Here is a 17,228-nt window from a genome sequence, read left to right as displayed (position 1 = left end):
AACTGTCGTTAGTCAACTGTTAGTTGACTTAACATTTGAGACTAAAATCAAAACTGAGAATTAATTGTGGACGAAAACGAGTGATTTTAAAATATAGGGACGAAAAACAAAACTCAATATAAAAGTAGGAACTAAAACATATTTTACCCTATATTAAAAGTATGGAAAAGAGAAAGTGTGTGCAAAAAATAGGAATTTATTGGTGGATTAAAATTAGGTATAATAGGAAGATAAAGTACAAAAATATATTTTCTTAATTTATTGGTGTTACAATTCTAAACGGACACTAACATAGAACGGACTATAATTCATATTTACCTTATATTTTGATTTAATTGTTTTTTTTAGAACTTGGTAAAAACAAATAAAATGCGCAACAACTTGGTCAAAAAAAAAAAAGGAATAGTGAAGGTGGAGTAGTTAAGTAAAAGAACGTGGAGCTTACTGATAGTGATCCTCCTACTCTTTTCCCATTTGGTAATTGCTAACTTAATTTACTTTTAATCAGCACAAAAGAAAGGAAAAAAAAAAAATAAACATTAACTCAGCTTCATAAAACACATAAGACATGGATAAACTTATAAAAAAAAAGCACAGAAGAGTCGAAAAGAAGCACTTCATAAAACACATAAGACATGGATATACTTATAAAAAAAACACACAGAAGAGTCGAAAAGAAGCAACAAAGTCAACATGATGGAAACAAGAACAAAAGTAAAGAGGTAATTTCATATATTGGAATAACAATTTATCAGATTGGCTTTGATTTTTTATTTTTTAATTTTGTTGTTATTTGAGAAAATCATGCAAACTAAACAACAATCTCTTTAATCTATCAATCACCACTACATTTTTTTTTTCTTAAAAGACCGAAGAAAAAATTAGAGGAAAACGATTCAACATTCCTTATTTTTGAACTGTTTATCACGTTGATAAAATTGATTCCGAAGAAAAGCAATCAATTTTTTTTCAAATATTATATTTTATAAGAAATACTATTTTTTTTATTTAAATTATTTTTTGAAGCACCGAACATGCAATTAAACATGCTGCTGAAGGAGGGTGCTCAAAGTCGGATAAGTTATCAAAGTTCAAATTTGATCGGAATTTTTTGGCTACAACACCAACTCCTCTTTCACATAGCAAAAGTGATCTTGAAAGGAATAACTATGTAAGTAATCAGCCAATAATTCCAGCTGAGTATGATGAGATGGACGACAATGTTCTTATACCAAAGGTAATTAAGTAAAATGTAAAATGTTCGTATATAGTTATCCCTTTGGTATAGGAACATTGTCGTCTATCTCATCATACTCAACTGGAATTATTGGCTGACTACTTACATAGTTATCCCTTTCAAAATCACGTTTGCTATGTGAAAGAGGAGTTGGTGTCATAGCCAAAAAATTCCGACCAAATTTGAACTTTGATAACTTATCTGACTTTGAGCACCCTCCTTCAGCAGCATGTTTAATTGCATGTTCGGTGCTTCAAAAAATAATTTAAAAAAAAAATTTAGTATTTCTTATAAAATATAATATTTGAAAAAAAAAATTGATTGCTTTTCTCCGGAATCAATTTTATCAACGCGATAAATAGTTCAAAAATAAGGAATGTTGAATCGTTTTCCCTAATTTTTTTCTTCGGTCTTTTAAGAAGAAAAAAAAAGTAGTGCATATAAGTTACCACTTGTGATTTGTGATTGATAGATTAAAGAGATTGTTGTTTAGTTTGCATAATTTTCTCAAATAACCTTTGCTGCACATGCTATTATTATGGTCTAATACTAGCAACACCTCATCAAATCACAACAAAATTAAAAAAAAAAAAAACAAAGCCAATTTGATAAATTGTTATTCCAATATATGAAATTACCTCTTACCTTTTTTGTTATTGTTTCCATCATTATCCATCATGTTAACTTTGTTGCTTCTTTTCGACTCTTCTGTGTTTTTACGAAGCTGAGTTAATATTTGTTTTTTTTTGTTTTTTGTTTTTCTTTCTTTTGTGCTAATTAAAAGTGCTACTTAAAAGTAAATTAAGTTAGCAGTTACCAAATGGAAAAAAAGTAGGAGGGATGACTATCACTAAGCTCCACGTTCTTTTACTTAACTACTCCACCTTCACTACTCCTTTTTTTTTGACCAAGTTGTTGTGTTTTTTTTTTTTACCAAGTTCTAAAAAAAATAATTAAATCAAAATATAAGGTAAATATGAATTATAGTTCGTTCTATGTGAGTGTCCATTTATAATGATAACACCAATAAATTAAGAAAATATATTTTTGTACTTTATCTTCATATTATACATAATTTTAATCCACCAATAAATTCCTATTTTTTGTACACACTTTCTATTTCCCATACTTTTAATATAGGGTAAAATATGTTTTCAGTTCCTACTTTTATATTGAGTTTTGTTTTTCGTCCCTATATTTTAAAATCACTCGTTTTCGTCCACAATTAATTCTCAGTTTTGATTTTAGTCTCAAATGTTAAGTCAACTAACAGTTGACTAACGAAAAGTTCACGTGGCTATGTCATGATGGATTCCATTAACACGTGGCATTCTACGCGGATTGCCACATCAAGTTTTTATATTTTTTTTACAAAAAAATATTTAATTTTTTTTTCAAAAAAAACCCTCTTAATACTTTTTTTTTTCTTAATTAAAAAATTTAATTTTTTTTCTGAAAAAAATGTATTCAGTATTTAATACTTTTTTCAAAACAAAATATTTTTCTTTTCGAAAAACAAAAGTATCAAATATTTTGTTTAAAAAAAATAATTAAATTAAGAAAAAAAGTATTACGAAATAATTTTTTTGATTTTTTAAAAAAAATATGAGGTGGCATTCCACGCAGGATGCCACGTGTCAACAGAATAACATGGCAGTGCCACGTGAACTTATGTTAGTCAACTCTTAGTTGACTTAATATTTGGGACTAAAATAAAAACAATTCGAACATATCAGCGACAACAATGAACAGTCCTTATTTGGATAAATTGAAGTCACTTTTACAAAGAGTTGATAATTCAGTTGCAATGTCTACAACTAGGCCTACCATACCACTCCAAGGTGAGTAAGAGCAATTCATTTTTTTTGTTTTAACTTATTCAGCATAATTAGTTGCCGGTTTTTAGTCCATGAAATGTCAGTTTAGTGGTAAGAGTCTAACTTTGTAACTTCAATTGACAGTGTTCAAATCCCTCAGGAATAGTCGTAAAATAATCAATAATATCACTTTAATTAATAATAATTTGTTTTAGATTTTAGCCCGAAAAGTTCCGTTTGTGCCAAAAAGGGTGTAGTTCTTCCCTCATGGATTTTGCTTTTTGTTTGGTTTGCTAGAGAATAGACAAGGAAAAGAGAATAAATCCTGCACAATAGAAAGATTATGATGTACTGGTATTGGTACATTAAAATGTATTAACCAATAGTAATTTGACATGCTGTAATAGTATTGACATGCTGGAGCAATTAAGTTTGATACTTTTTAAACGTAAGAGACCAAATTAAAACCTAAAATAAACGTAAGAGACCAAATGTGTAGTTAAACTTTATATTATTTATTTTGATCTGGTATAACTATAAATGATATTTTTTAGTAAACTTTAATAAATTAGTCCCTACGGTCCTTATTATAAGGAACACTTTAAAAAAATTACATAAACCAAGGAAGAATATTTAACATAGTTATTTTCATTTAATACTCTTATAAATTTAAATTTATTTCATGTATACCTTTATTTAATTACTCTTTATTCAACTAACATACTTGAATTGAAATTATCCCTTATAATAAATAAGGGCATAAGTGAAATTGAACATTATAAATTTTTGAAAATTGGTCAAAGTTTCTTATAAAAAAGATCAAAGTTTTTTTCACAAAGTATTCTTTATAAAAAAGACCGGAGAGAATAATAAAGAAGATAAGTTGATAGGGACATCGCATAATATTTATACAGGCTAATTTGCAGTATCATCCCGCCAACAGAGCTATTAATATTTTTGCAAGTAAGACCTATACCTATAAATATATAAATTAATTGGAGGCCTAATGGGATTTAGAAAACTTGGATTTCTTTTTTAGGCCTAAAATAAGGGCTTCTGTAGACTTATGTTTAAGACTTGTTATAAATTCTAAATAGTTAAAATTTGATACATCGATGATAACTGCTAATTCTGCAACAACTATGCTTTTATTTATTGAATTTCACAACTTTTAACTATTTTACTAACTATAATTAAAGTGTAATGCTAAATCGTGCCCTAGGCATTTCTTAAAAATAAAATTAATGTTAAAAATATGATGTCATTCAAGGGTTAGCAGAACAGTTTATTTCGATAACAATATCAACTGAGTTATAGTATATAAAAACATGGCCACCTTTGTTCATGAACATGAACTAAAGTAATTATTGGCATAAATTATTTATTTATCTTTTTTGAATTCAGCAAAAATTTGTTAACACTAAGCCATAATAAACTAGCTAGTCACAACATCATATGAGATAAACAAGGAGCTATATGGAAAAACCAGTTGCAGGAGCCATAATAAAAATTGCAGCAGAAACTAAAAAACCAACCGAGCCATATCACATCGCCATACATACTATTGGCTCCATCCGACAACCATTCATATAATAAACAACGACTCCCTTTTGATCTTACAATCCACCATTTCCACGAGGAATTTTCACCGTCTCTATGACTGTCGCCACTTCAGAAGTCTCGTTTTCAAAAAATAAGAGATTCCGGTGTTGCCAAAGAGGCCAAATGACAGCTCCCCACGCCATCACTAAGGCTTGTCTCATCTGTTTTCGCCCAGGGACACACATCCAACAGAGTTAAAAAGGGACAGAAAATTATGAGGAAACTGAAGACTCATACCGAGCCAATGAAACACCGCGCCATACCCGAGTTGCGAAATCACAATACAACAGTAGATGAATTGATGTTTCAGCACAATTACCACATAAAGCACATGGCTGATCACTCTCTGCTTGGATTACGCGTCTTGTAAATAAGTTTACTTTGGTCGCAAGTCTATCATGCAAAAGCTTCCAAAGAAGAGCCGAGACTTTAGAAGGTGCCAGGCATTCCAAATTGCTTTAAAAGCTGCTACCTCCTCTGATGATACAGTGGCTCCTGATTCCATCAAATTCAACACCTGAACATATAAAAATTTGACCGAGAATTTTCCCCCATTCTCCGGCCACCACACCCATTGATCCTCCTCTACCGACAACAAGACTTGGTTAAGAATCGACAACAACTCTTCTAACAAGGTATTCTCCTCATAGAAATTACTACCTCGTTTTCTAAATGTTGTAATACTAGTATACGTACCCGTGCAATGCACGGGGCGACTATAGCTGGTATGATTGAATAATGACATAGCTTATTTAATCTAATATTTAGACCTATGCTAAATACCCTAACAAAATCAATAAATATAATTGTTTATATATTTTAAACTTTAACTGAAAACCAAAAAACAACATTAAACCAATACATAGCATTGTTTAAATCAAAGGTTTAACTTAATAACATAATCAACTACAACACATTAGCCATGATAAGTTTATTTGACATAATACAATTACTGTTGTTGATCCATGACAACAACATTCAAGACTTGAGGTGGATCCTCTAAAGTGAAGCGACATCTTGAGCCAGGTTGTATGTTAGCAACATTTAGAAATGTATTAAAACCTACAGATATGTACCTCTCATGTTGATTTCTTGCGGCCATTCGAATTTCACAATCAACGGAAATATTTGTGTTCTGAAGAACCATACTAATGCGTCGTTGTTGCGGTGTTAAGAAAGCCTTACTTATTATTGTAGGAAAATGCTGAATAGTGGAAACATACAAAATCAAAATACAATTTTACAAAGCTAAGCAATTATAACTTATATCAAGAATATTAAAACACAAGTACTATATTCTTACCAAGAATGCTCTTTGATCTACATGCTGTTGACTGATGTTTATTTCCCAATACCTTTCGAGTTCAATACCGTCATCTTGAATCAAATTCATCTGGTATACATATCGGAAACATATGATTATTATATGATATTCATAAAAGAAATTGAAAGTGAATATAAATGTTGTATTAAGAAGTTACTATTATTGCAGCTTTGCTACAATGTTGAATCCAATTGACTCACAAAATCTGATAATCATTCTAAAAGAAATTGTTGTATTAAGAAGTTTTTATTTCTAACCGAAAATTAATGTACTTAGATTGCAAAAAACATCCCAATATCATATAATCCATGCTAAAGTTCACTCACAATTCTAGCTTCATTTATTTTTATGTGTTTTTGTAGATCTGAAAACACATCCAAAACAGAACCTATGTCTACCGAGATGAATCCAAAACAGCAATATATAAACAATTACTTAGGTCTAAATATTATTTTCACAACAATAGTATAATGATGCTATTTAACATCATAAATTCTAGCTTCATTTTTTTTTATATGTTTTTGTAGATCTGAAAACACATCCAAAAAGTATTAAGCATCATAATACCTCTTCCAATTCATTGACGCAATCTGCTAATGAATTCACATTATAAAATAAATAACTAAAAAATGCAAAATGATAGTGAGTGTATTATGTAAATCAGCAAGCAATAACACAACATTGAGCTTCATATTTTAATTAATGTTGCAATGTTTCTATGCAAATAGCTTTGATATATATTATAGAAGTTGTGTTTCAGACTATGATTAGAATTTGAAGTTCATCATGGGTTTAAGAAGAGCTTCGAAATATAGAAAACATAAGTCACTTACCTTGTCTCAATTCTGCTGCTGGTTGAACTCCCAATATGGCTGACTGCTCCAATTGCTCCTTGTTGCTCCTGTCAACCTTAGCTGCAACTTCACAATCCAAAATAGGCAAGGAAATTTCGGGTATGGACTCCCTTATTTGGGTCAATTTGGATTGGGCCTATTATTTGTTAGTGGTCCAAAATAAATAGCAGTGGCAAAGGTTGTCATATAAAGTAATTATTGGTACAACAAATACAATAATAATAATAATAATAATAATAATAATAATAATAATAATAATAATAATAATAATAATAATAATAATAATGATTATAATAATAAGATGCCAATGTAAATTAAGCTCTTAATTGTTTGAGTCAAAATAAGGCAATCATCCTTAAACATATGCTAAGTCAAAGTAATACAATTAATTTACTTAAACACATATTAATCCTTACAAATGAAGACTTTAAGTGCAAAACATGTTGAGAATAAAAATCCTGATATTTGTCCCAAAAGTTGCAATAAATAAATTAGACACATGACATTACATTGACCATAAGAGATGGACACTTCCTCATGAGAGAGTCAAAATATGAGTCATTAATTATGTTATAAACCTGCAAGTACATATAGAAATATGTTAGAATAATATAAATGAATATAAAAAATCATTTATTGGTATGATATGAAAATTAAATTATCATGTAATTACCTTTTGTTGGTTCCATCAACTAACTATGTTGTGCAAGGATTCAAAAATCTCAGGAAATACCACATTTAGAGTGGTGGTGCAAGGCTTTCCATCTTCATCTAAAATAAGAATCTTCAATCCTTTCTTGGTTGTAACTCTAGAAATGGCTACATAGAGCTGACCATGTGTAAAAACCGGCCGAGGTAAATAAAGTCCGACCTTTGACATAGACTGTCCTTGGCTTTTGTTGATTGACATTGCAAAACACAAAGTTATAGGAAATTGACGGCGGCCAAACTTGAAAGGCAGACCTGAATCAGTAGGTATCAAGTCCATTCTTGGAAGAAAAACAGTTTCACCGGCATGTTTTCCATTGATAAACGTTGCTTTTATAATATTCTTCCCCAAATCCCTAACTTGTAGTCTAGTACCATTACAAAGTCCGCCAGCTTGATCAATATTTCGCAACAACATAATAGGCACACCAACTTTTAGTGTCAAGCGATGATTAGGTATCCCGGAACATTTAATGTCGTTCAAAAATTCTGATGTAAACCAATCGCTTTGAACTTCATAATCTTCATCAGATTTGCACGGTGTATCACAACTAAAATAGGTTTTTTCTTCACCGGAAATCAGAGACAACACATAATCATTTACATCTTCAACAACTTCTAAAGTTGGAGCAAGTATTGCTTGATCTTCAAAATAAGCTGGTTGCCCATAATTGGTTACAACATCTGGATAAACAAAATTAACCAATGAAAGCAACGGGTCATCGACTTCTAAATTACACAAATCTTCGGGAATTTGAATTTGGGCCTCTCCATTTTCATCTGAATTTATGAGTCCATCTCCAATTTTCAAAATCCAATCAGCAAATTCTTTAAGCTCAGATTGTGACTTGTCCGCGGAATCACCTTTCAGCCTCATATTTTTTGTCAACTCTAAAACATTGCAATGCTTCCATAATTTTGATGAGCACAATGTTTTATTCACAACATCTCCTCTTGTACCTCTTCTAATTACAGGCAAGATTTGTCTAAAGTCTCCACCTAAAACAACAACCTTTCCACCGAATGGCTTAGTGTTCAAGTCCTTATCTACCTTCGACATCAAATCCCTCATTGTACGATCAAATGCTTCAAAACAATATCGATTCATCATGGGAGCTTCGTCCCATATGATTAGACTTGCTTCTCTCAACAAATTGGCTCTATGACAATCTTGTTTAACATTGCAAGTAGATTTATCATTTATTTCTAATGGGATACAAAAAGTTGAATGAGCGGTTTTTCCATTAGGAAGCAACAGAGAAGCAATTCCGCTGGAAGCAACATTAAGCACAATTTTACCTTGAGATCTTAAGGCAGCTGATAGTGTCCTCCATAAGAAAGTCTTCCCGGTACCTCCATATCCGTACAAAAAGTAAAACTCACCGGTTTCAGACAAAACAGAAGTCATGATCTTTTGATAGACAGAAAGTTGCTCTTCAGTTAATTGCTCAACTAAACTTGCATGCAGAACACCTAATTCTTCTCTATTGTAGCTCAGTTCCTCTGCTATGAGTCTATTTTCAAAATTATTGACATCTCCATCTACTGGTACAGGCATGGTCTTGTAATCACTTAATGTTCTTCCATTTAAAAGCAACAATTTTTGAATCTCAATGAGACAAAGATTTTGCAACTCTTCATCACTTAATTGCAATTCTACAACAAAATATAAATTTTATAAGACGTTTGAAAATTAATTGAAAATATCATAAACAGGGTAATAAAGATAATAAACAAATTAATACCTGGAAGATTTAGTTCTCTTCTTTTACTGTAAAGTATACCATCGGCTAATAAATGCCAAGTAGAGAGCCAAACATCGTATGGATTACTCATTGTATTCATGTTCAATAATCTAACAAACAACCTTCTCATCTGACCACCTGTAGCTGTTTCATAAGCTTCGATAAGTCCATCTTTGAATTCCTGATCATCTTTTAAAAGGCCCAGTTCACTGCATGCCTCTTGAAATGTTTTGCATAATTTTCCGTTCACCGTTTTGATACTTTCATAACTTGTGCAACCCCTGACTTTTGTCAACAAAACTCTCAAGTAATATAGTTCACCAGCTCCAACAGGCACATATGTAAGTCTTCCGATGCTAAAACCCTTCTTCCTTGGTTCCCAACGGTGATCTCTAGGATGAAAAACAAACTTTGAAGGAAATTCTGCATAAGTCAGATCACGGCCTTCCTCATACTGAATATTTGCATTAAACCAAGCAAGAAACATTGTGTCGATCATTTCATGGTAACTCACGACATTATGAAGTTTACTGTTATCATCAAACTTGACACATTGTTGATTTTCTAAATGAATAGACAATCTAATAACAGCTGGAAATTTTTGATGAATGTCAAATTTAAATAGTCTCCAAACAGCTTCAGACGGAGATAAATATCGACACTCATAATATTTTTTTATTTCATCAACACATTCAGTGTTCTTTGCAACCCTTTTGCCATTTGAAATCTCAATATTTGACCGGTCATGACCTTTATTAACATATTTAAATAAGTACTTGATGGCATTGGACTTATTGCAAGCTTCAACATTAATATGAGCCTGATACCTCATCAAAAGAAATGGATTGTAGGGAACAACAAAGCCATTGTCCAGCTTCACTCCACTCTTTTCTACAACTACTCCGGTATCACGTCTCCTGTACGACGGATATCCATCCTCATCAATACTTGTGGATGATTTATATTTCTTTGGAAAGAATTTTGAGCATTGAAGCGTGCCATTCATGCAAGGAGAACTGAGATTAGATTTGCCACATGGACCATGAATCATATATGAAGTAACCACAGCATGAAGTTTTGGATATAATTTAGGATGAGGAATTTCAGCAGAGATTAACTTGTCAATATCAGCACCAGAAGTTATCTTATGTTCACCATCTAACCACAATAACATATGTGCATGTGGTAGGCCTCTCTTTTGGAACTCAACGGTATACATGCCTATCATAATACATAATAACAATAAGATCTTAAAAGTCAATCATTATGAAAATGAAACAACGTAATTTAACAACGATCGTATATAAATGTTTTTAATTAAACTTCCAGAATATTTACCTCCTATGACCTTGCCGAATATCTGATTTTTTTTGAAGTCAATCAACATTTGATCTAACTTCATCTTGAACACTCTACAGACGATATCAGGTCGATCAGATGGTTGAAAACCTTTAGGACGAATGAAGTCGCGTATTTCTGGCCAATTTGCATTACATGTAACTGTGATGAATAGATCAGGATAACCAAACCTCTTACAAATTCCCATAGCATCTTGACAATTATTGAACATATATCTTGGACCTCCGGTGAAAGAATCAGGAATAATAACACGCTTCCCTACTAAAGACGCATCTACATCACCTCTATCAACAACTTCTTGTAGACCACTAAGAACATCATTACGGATTTTGGATTGGTTTTCTCTTATGAATGACAGGCGTTGGGCTTCTAACATGGTGTAACAATCAACAACAAACTGTTGAAACAACCTTTTACCATAAAGAATGTTGCCAAATTCAACTTTTCTATCTTGAAGTCGAAAAGCAATAAATTCTCTAATTGAAACTCTTTCTCTCTTTTTTTCCTTTGATACTTCTTCTGTAAAAAAACGTGGAATATCTGGTTCCCAACCATTTTCACCACGTGGAAAGAGTAAAGGATATTGAAGAGGCAAGAACAACACATGAGTTTCATGAATCCTTGTCAATCCATATTTCCTTTCATTGACAATTACATCTCTTCCAATATCAGAATCATCAAAATCTCCTACAATCAAACCTGCCACCTCATCAGCCGTAGGAATATTATGCATTCTTGAATCTTTTTCACGGTTTCGATATAATCTTAGAGATAGTTGACATTCACTACCATTTTGTAGTGCATCTCTGACTCTCCTATAAGCTTGGGCAAGACCATTGTAATTATCTACCATATGCTGAAGGTCTTTAACTAAAGTGCGATCAATGGGATCTTTTTGTTTCTTATCAGACCTAAATTTTTTTTCATAATGTGCTTATATTAGTATGATACATATACGTTTGCGACTGAAAATTTGTAAAGAATCAAAGTGGACAACATTATAAAAAATTATAAAGAATTACCTAAAACATGCAGCTCTGTTATTTACTTCGTTCTCCGTATCATACACATACAACTGTGCAAACTTCGGAGTCATTCCTACCTCAGGTAACAGAGAACCAATTCTATGGTAATTTTGACCACCTAATATAAATTGCGGAGGTCCTAAGCCATCGTTGATTTTATCATTTATTTGACCACCCATGGAAGTAAATGCAAACATGCTATTGTAAGCTCTAATGTTATCCTTAAAATGTCTGCTCCTACGATCTTGACCACTAATTAAATCCATCAATAGTTTCGGAGGTTTCTTTAAAAGAGGCAACTTAACTTCTCCTTTTTGGCAACAAATGGAAAATTCAATTTGAAGACCATTTCTTGTTTTTTCTGATCTTTCCTCATACCACATTTCAGCAAAGCACTTTGTGCATGTAAATTCAGGAAGTCCAAAATTAAGGATAGCTACATATTTTTAAGAAAGACATTTATATTAGTATAGTTTCTCATATTGTAACGTTTTATAAAAATGCTATTACTTGGTTAAATACATACGCTCGATTTCAGAAGCTGCATAGCAGGTTGATTTGAAATGATCAACATTATTATCCACGTCAATAGAAGAACCTGCTTTGGAAGTTAAGATAATGTCAGTTTATAATAGCATTGACTAAAATTTTAATCTTGTATAAACAAATAAAAATGTTTTAAAATTACATACCTTGTGTGTCATCCTCAAAATCCAATCTTTGAACACCGATATATTTAGAGTGTAGTGGAAATTTCCTGGAGTATTTTCCATCCGAACTTTTGAAAGTTGGATTGATAACCTCAGAGTAAGCTGAATTGTTCACGTTATTATTAGAAGCCGAAGTGGATCCTGACACAATAAATATTTTATTAGGAATAACAAACATAGTTATGTTTAGAACATATAAATAAATCTAGTTTTGTATTCTAACCTTTTTGATATTGACTTGGTTGTCTTGATTTTGAAGTAATGACTGAATCCTCGGTGGGAAAGTTAACGAAACATGACGTAGGAGAAAAGTACTTAGGATTTGGAGTTCGGATTCTTTTAGATGGTATGGTTGAATTCACGTTTTGAGATGAATTTGTTGTGAGAATAGAACCTGTTTATTCAATCAATCAGAACTAAAATAATAAATATACTTCACCTTATGTATTGGTTTTATTTTTCATCAAATTATTATAAAGGATATATATATATATATATATATACACACACATCAAACATATATATTAGAAAAACTTCAATACATACCTGGATTCAAAGGTGATAGAGGAATCCTATCTGCTTTCCTCTTAGCAATTGGAGTGTTGAAAACAATATTGTAGTTGGGACTTATGTCCATTGGTTGAACATTCTCTATATTTGAATATTTTAGTTAAACAACTATTAAATAAATTTAATATTAAATAGAAGGTTTGATTGAAAGGTATACATACCTAAATTTGAATAAGATCTTTCCATTGAATCTTGTGTTATTGAGCTCATTTCATCAAACCTTGAATTCTTTCTTTGGGTTGCATCCATTGGTCTAACATTTTCTATTCAAAAAAACAAATGTGTATCATTCAATAACTTGATGAATAATGAAACCATTTGTATCTTTTTAGATGAAATTATGAAATAAGATATATGGTAGTATATAAATACATAAACCTGAAGATGAAACATTGTTATTCTTTGCTTGCTTCTTTAGTTGTTGCTTTCTACTGAATCTTGCTAGTTTAGCTTGAGAAAACTCCATAGTTTTCCCAACAATGGGTGGTTCCTTTTAGTGTTTTGTTAACAATTCATAGTGTAATGAAAAGATAACTTTTGTTTGCATCATAGAACCAACGAAAAAATATTTATTTATGACTACTTTGAGACAAATAAAAGGAACAAATGTTGGTCAACTTATTTGTGTCATAAACTTTGTTTGTATGTGATTTGTTTGAAAGTGATTTGTCAATGAATAAAACAAATGTTATCAATGTGTTAAAGTAATATACTAACATTAGCATGTGTTTCCATGGTATTGTCTCTATCAAAGTAAAATATTTGAGAGACCAAATTAGAGTTGTCATTTTCAATGCTAATATTACACCTAAAAGGTAATAAATTGAAAAGATTATTTATTAGACTATCATAGATATTGATTGTATCAAAATGTAATATGAAAAGGAATTTTTCATATAGGATATTTGACCTATATGAATCTGTAAATTTATATTACATAAAATGTATGCATATCATGCACTCATATATAACTGTCATTTGTATATATAGTGAAATCATGATATTGCATTATCATCTAAATGTTACAAAATAAAATTGAAGTTTTGGCTTTGGCTTGGTAGACATAGAGCTATTTTGCTTTCGATTTTTAAGTTGAAACTTGCTAAAATCTATAATACCAACATTAATATAAATACAAATTACATAACATACATTGATGCATACCACAAAATTAGAAGGCTAATAACATACAACAAAGGTTCAGTAATGAAAATGAAACCAAAATGAGACAAACAAAACAACTTGTTCATCAATATTACAACAACGGTATTAACTACCACATTTTAATAATATTGGAATTAGATAATATGAATATAAATTATGCATTACAAAGGTTAAACTTCGCGCTTGATGACCGTAGCCTCAATGAAGTCAGGTGGAACTGAGACAGTGAGACAAAGTGTGTCTCCAATACCGAGCTCTGCGTCTTGCACAAAATCATAGAATTCTTGTTCGATGTAAGTCCGCCTCATATAATCGCGATTATATGACAATAAATTACAATGATAAATCAGATCTTTATCTTGATTGACCAAAGTAATTACTTGTTGATCTTCACGCAAACAATTCTTTACAATATGTCTTGGGATATGCTATCAATATAGATAAGTAATAAAGTAAGTAATAAAGTATGAAGGATGTAGTAAATACCAATACTTTTTTGCCACTCCAAATAGCTCTTGAAACTACTATCTGCCAGCGCTGTATCCTTTCACTACATTCAACTTGCAGATCTGGACTGTAAACCATCTCATCAGCATGGATTGCATCAATTTGGTCTTCAATATTGTCAGAATGAGCTTCCATTTCATCTTGCCTAATATATATAAATAAAGGAAATGACTTGCTTGAAAAAAAAGTGTTGTATATTATCATAAAACCATAAAATATAATAAATTTGTAAATACAATAGTTTTCTATTCAGTGGTGTGGGGACATAGTATAAATTATGTTTATGCACTTTGAAACATGTAGGGTATGATTTTGTTTGCTAGTTGAGTTGCACATGCATGTGTTTATTTAATTTTATCTCTTTCCATTTTACAAAACACATAGCAAAAAATAGTCCAAGTTATAGTACATGACATGAAACTTACCCATTATTTGGTTCCAAAATTTCCGGAAATAAAATCCAAGGAGGGAGGCTCATCTTTGAGACAAATGGAGGGGCGGCTGCTGTGAAGATAGAAGAGATTGTGTGAAACTTAATAACATAACCCTAATTTTACCTTATATATCTATAAATATGTGGGCCACAACCCTATGTTTTTGTCTCAACATGTTAAAAAGATATATGATTGTTTAAGTGTAGGCCCAACATGGATTTATAATATAACGTATATTGTGAGTTTAGTCTTGGGCTTGCAGCCCAAAATAAACATTAAGTAATATGTAAAGAAATAGTAAAATGTAAATTACCTTTTCAATGTTCTTCCAATTAGCTTTTAAAACTATTGTTTTGCTCCTCCAAATAACTCTTATACTCCATTGATATATACTTTCGCTGGATATATTTTTTGGTCCTGCAGCAATGTGAAGAGTTTAACCTTTATCAACTGCATGTAATATAATAAGTCAAACTTAAAATTATGTTATACAAAACATAAAGATATTTGCATAAAAAATAAATTACATATAGTGGATTGGACAATTAAATAATATTACCTCATGTCTGTTATAAAGCTCAAAATTTATGGTGCATGTTTACACCTAAGAAGTTATGGTTCATAACATGAACACACATTCATAAGATATGAAACAACAAAACATTCAATATACTAATGTATGTAGGAAAATAATATGCATAAAACATAAATAAGTACGTGTCATCATCATATTACAGACCAAGTTGTTCAACATAAAACACCGATTGATATAGTCTAGATCCATCTATAGAGATCTCAAAAAAAAAAAAAGATGTTCAACATTCATACATAAAGAAACAACATTAACATTTGCTTGTAATCACGATGATAATTCTAATCCTTCCACACGGTAAGAACCGTAGGAGGATTGTCGAGTAGGAACGACAACTTGTCTTCTTCTTTTAGGTTCATCCTCTTGACAAAACCGTACCATGCACCTCCAAGTTGAAATTGAGGAATCTTGGTATTGGCCTTTGCAACAGTGCATGTGACTGTGTAATTTGTGTCACGATTAATAACTTTCAGCTCATGATCTAATGAGAATGGATAGTCGTTGCACACATAGCTTGGAAAGTGCTGAAAAAGTAACATATGTAAATGTTTCTGTAAAATTTTTATTGGCTTTCTCTTCAAACAAAGTATTTTAAAAACTACAATCGATAGCTAACAAACCAATGTAAATTTAAATTCATAATATGACAATGTAAATAATAATACATCTATTTATTGGACAAATGGTATAAATAGAATAATGATTAACCATGTAAGACGATATTATAAAATTTCTAAGACAAACTTACCAAAACAGACTTGCCTTTTGCAAAGGCATCATTAATCACTCTAGTCCATCGATAATCTTCCCCTTCGTTGACAGCTTGTTGTTGCACTCGTTCGTCACTATTCACATATTCTCCTTCATCTTTGTTTTCCAACGGTTCAAGTGATCTCGCAAATGAGACAATTTCTTCAAGCTTCCTGTCAATGCTTCCATCTGATTCACTACTATTATCATCCGAAGGGATTTTGATTGGTATGTCCGTAGAAGAAGGGTTTTCCTTAGTGGTTTGAAGCTCATACATGCGGAAATTGTTTCCGTCATGTTCATACTGAAGACATACTTCAGTTGGTACCCTAAACTCATTCACAATGGCTACTGCTATACCACATCTTATAAAATAAGTCCCATTGTTCTTGCTAAACAGAATAAGAGTCCTTACATCATTTTTGTTAATAATATATCCATGTCTTTTGAAATTAATTTTGTGACCCCAATTGGTAAGAAACTTTGGACAGATTTTTATCTCTTCCTATCATATAAAAAAGAGATTAATAACATGAAATATAACCAACATAAAACATATTGCAAAAACTAAAACTACCTTATCACGGTATATCATGGTTGTGAACCAATCCTTTGCGCCAACTAAGTATGGTTCGACATTCCTTATATAGAAAAATTAACTCACATTTAGTTAGAGAAAAATTTCACAAAAATACATTGACTTTGAACAATTATTGTTTCCTTTAGATTTAACTTTTTTTTAACTACAATGAGTTTTAAAATGAAAACAAATTAAATAATAATTTGAAACATTCTCCCAAACATTTAAGGATTCAGTGGTCCCCAAAATA

The 17,228-nt window shown here is 31.2% G+C and overlaps 1 protein-coding gene, 1 long non-coding RNA gene and 1 pseudogene across 2 annotated transcripts; all 3 read right to left on the bottom strand.

The window, feature by feature from the left end:
* Positions 1 to 5,568: 5,568 nt before the first annotated feature.
* LOC123917616 lies at positions 5,569 to 6,883 on the bottom strand. Its single transcript, XR_006812499.1, has 3 exons — positions 6,814 to 6,883; positions 5,960 to 6,049; positions 5,569 to 5,860 (listed from the first exon to the last, which is right to left on the bottom strand). It is a non-coding gene; the product is annotated as an uncharacterized LOC123917616 (long non-coding RNA).
* A 433-nt stretch (positions 6,884 to 7,316) lies between these two features.
* LOC123915048 lies at positions 7,317 to 13,417 on the bottom strand (annotated as a pseudogene).
* Positions 13,418 to 14,285: 868 nt separating this feature from the next.
* On the bottom strand, positions 14,286 to 14,700 carry LOC123915047. Its single transcript, XM_045966201.1, has 2 exons — positions 14,602 to 14,700; positions 14,286 to 14,543 (listed from the first exon to the last, which is right to left on the bottom strand). The coding sequence occupies exons 1-2, from the start codon at positions 14,698 to 14,700 to the stop codon at positions 14,286 to 14,288; spliced, it is 357 nt and encodes a 118-aa protein (XP_045822157.1).
* Positions 14,701 to 17,228: the final 2,528 nt, after the last annotated feature.

Source organism: Trifolium pratense, linkage group LG3 (assembly GCF_020283565.1).
Source record: "Trifolium pratense cultivar HEN17-A07 linkage group LG3, ARS_RC_1.1, whole genome shotgun sequence".
Taxonomy (NCBI): domain Eukaryota; kingdom Viridiplantae; phylum Streptophyta; class Magnoliopsida; order Fabales; family Fabaceae; genus Trifolium; species Trifolium pratense.
Note: the sequence above shows the minus strand (reverse complement) of the source record. Positions and strands in the feature narration are given on the sequence as shown.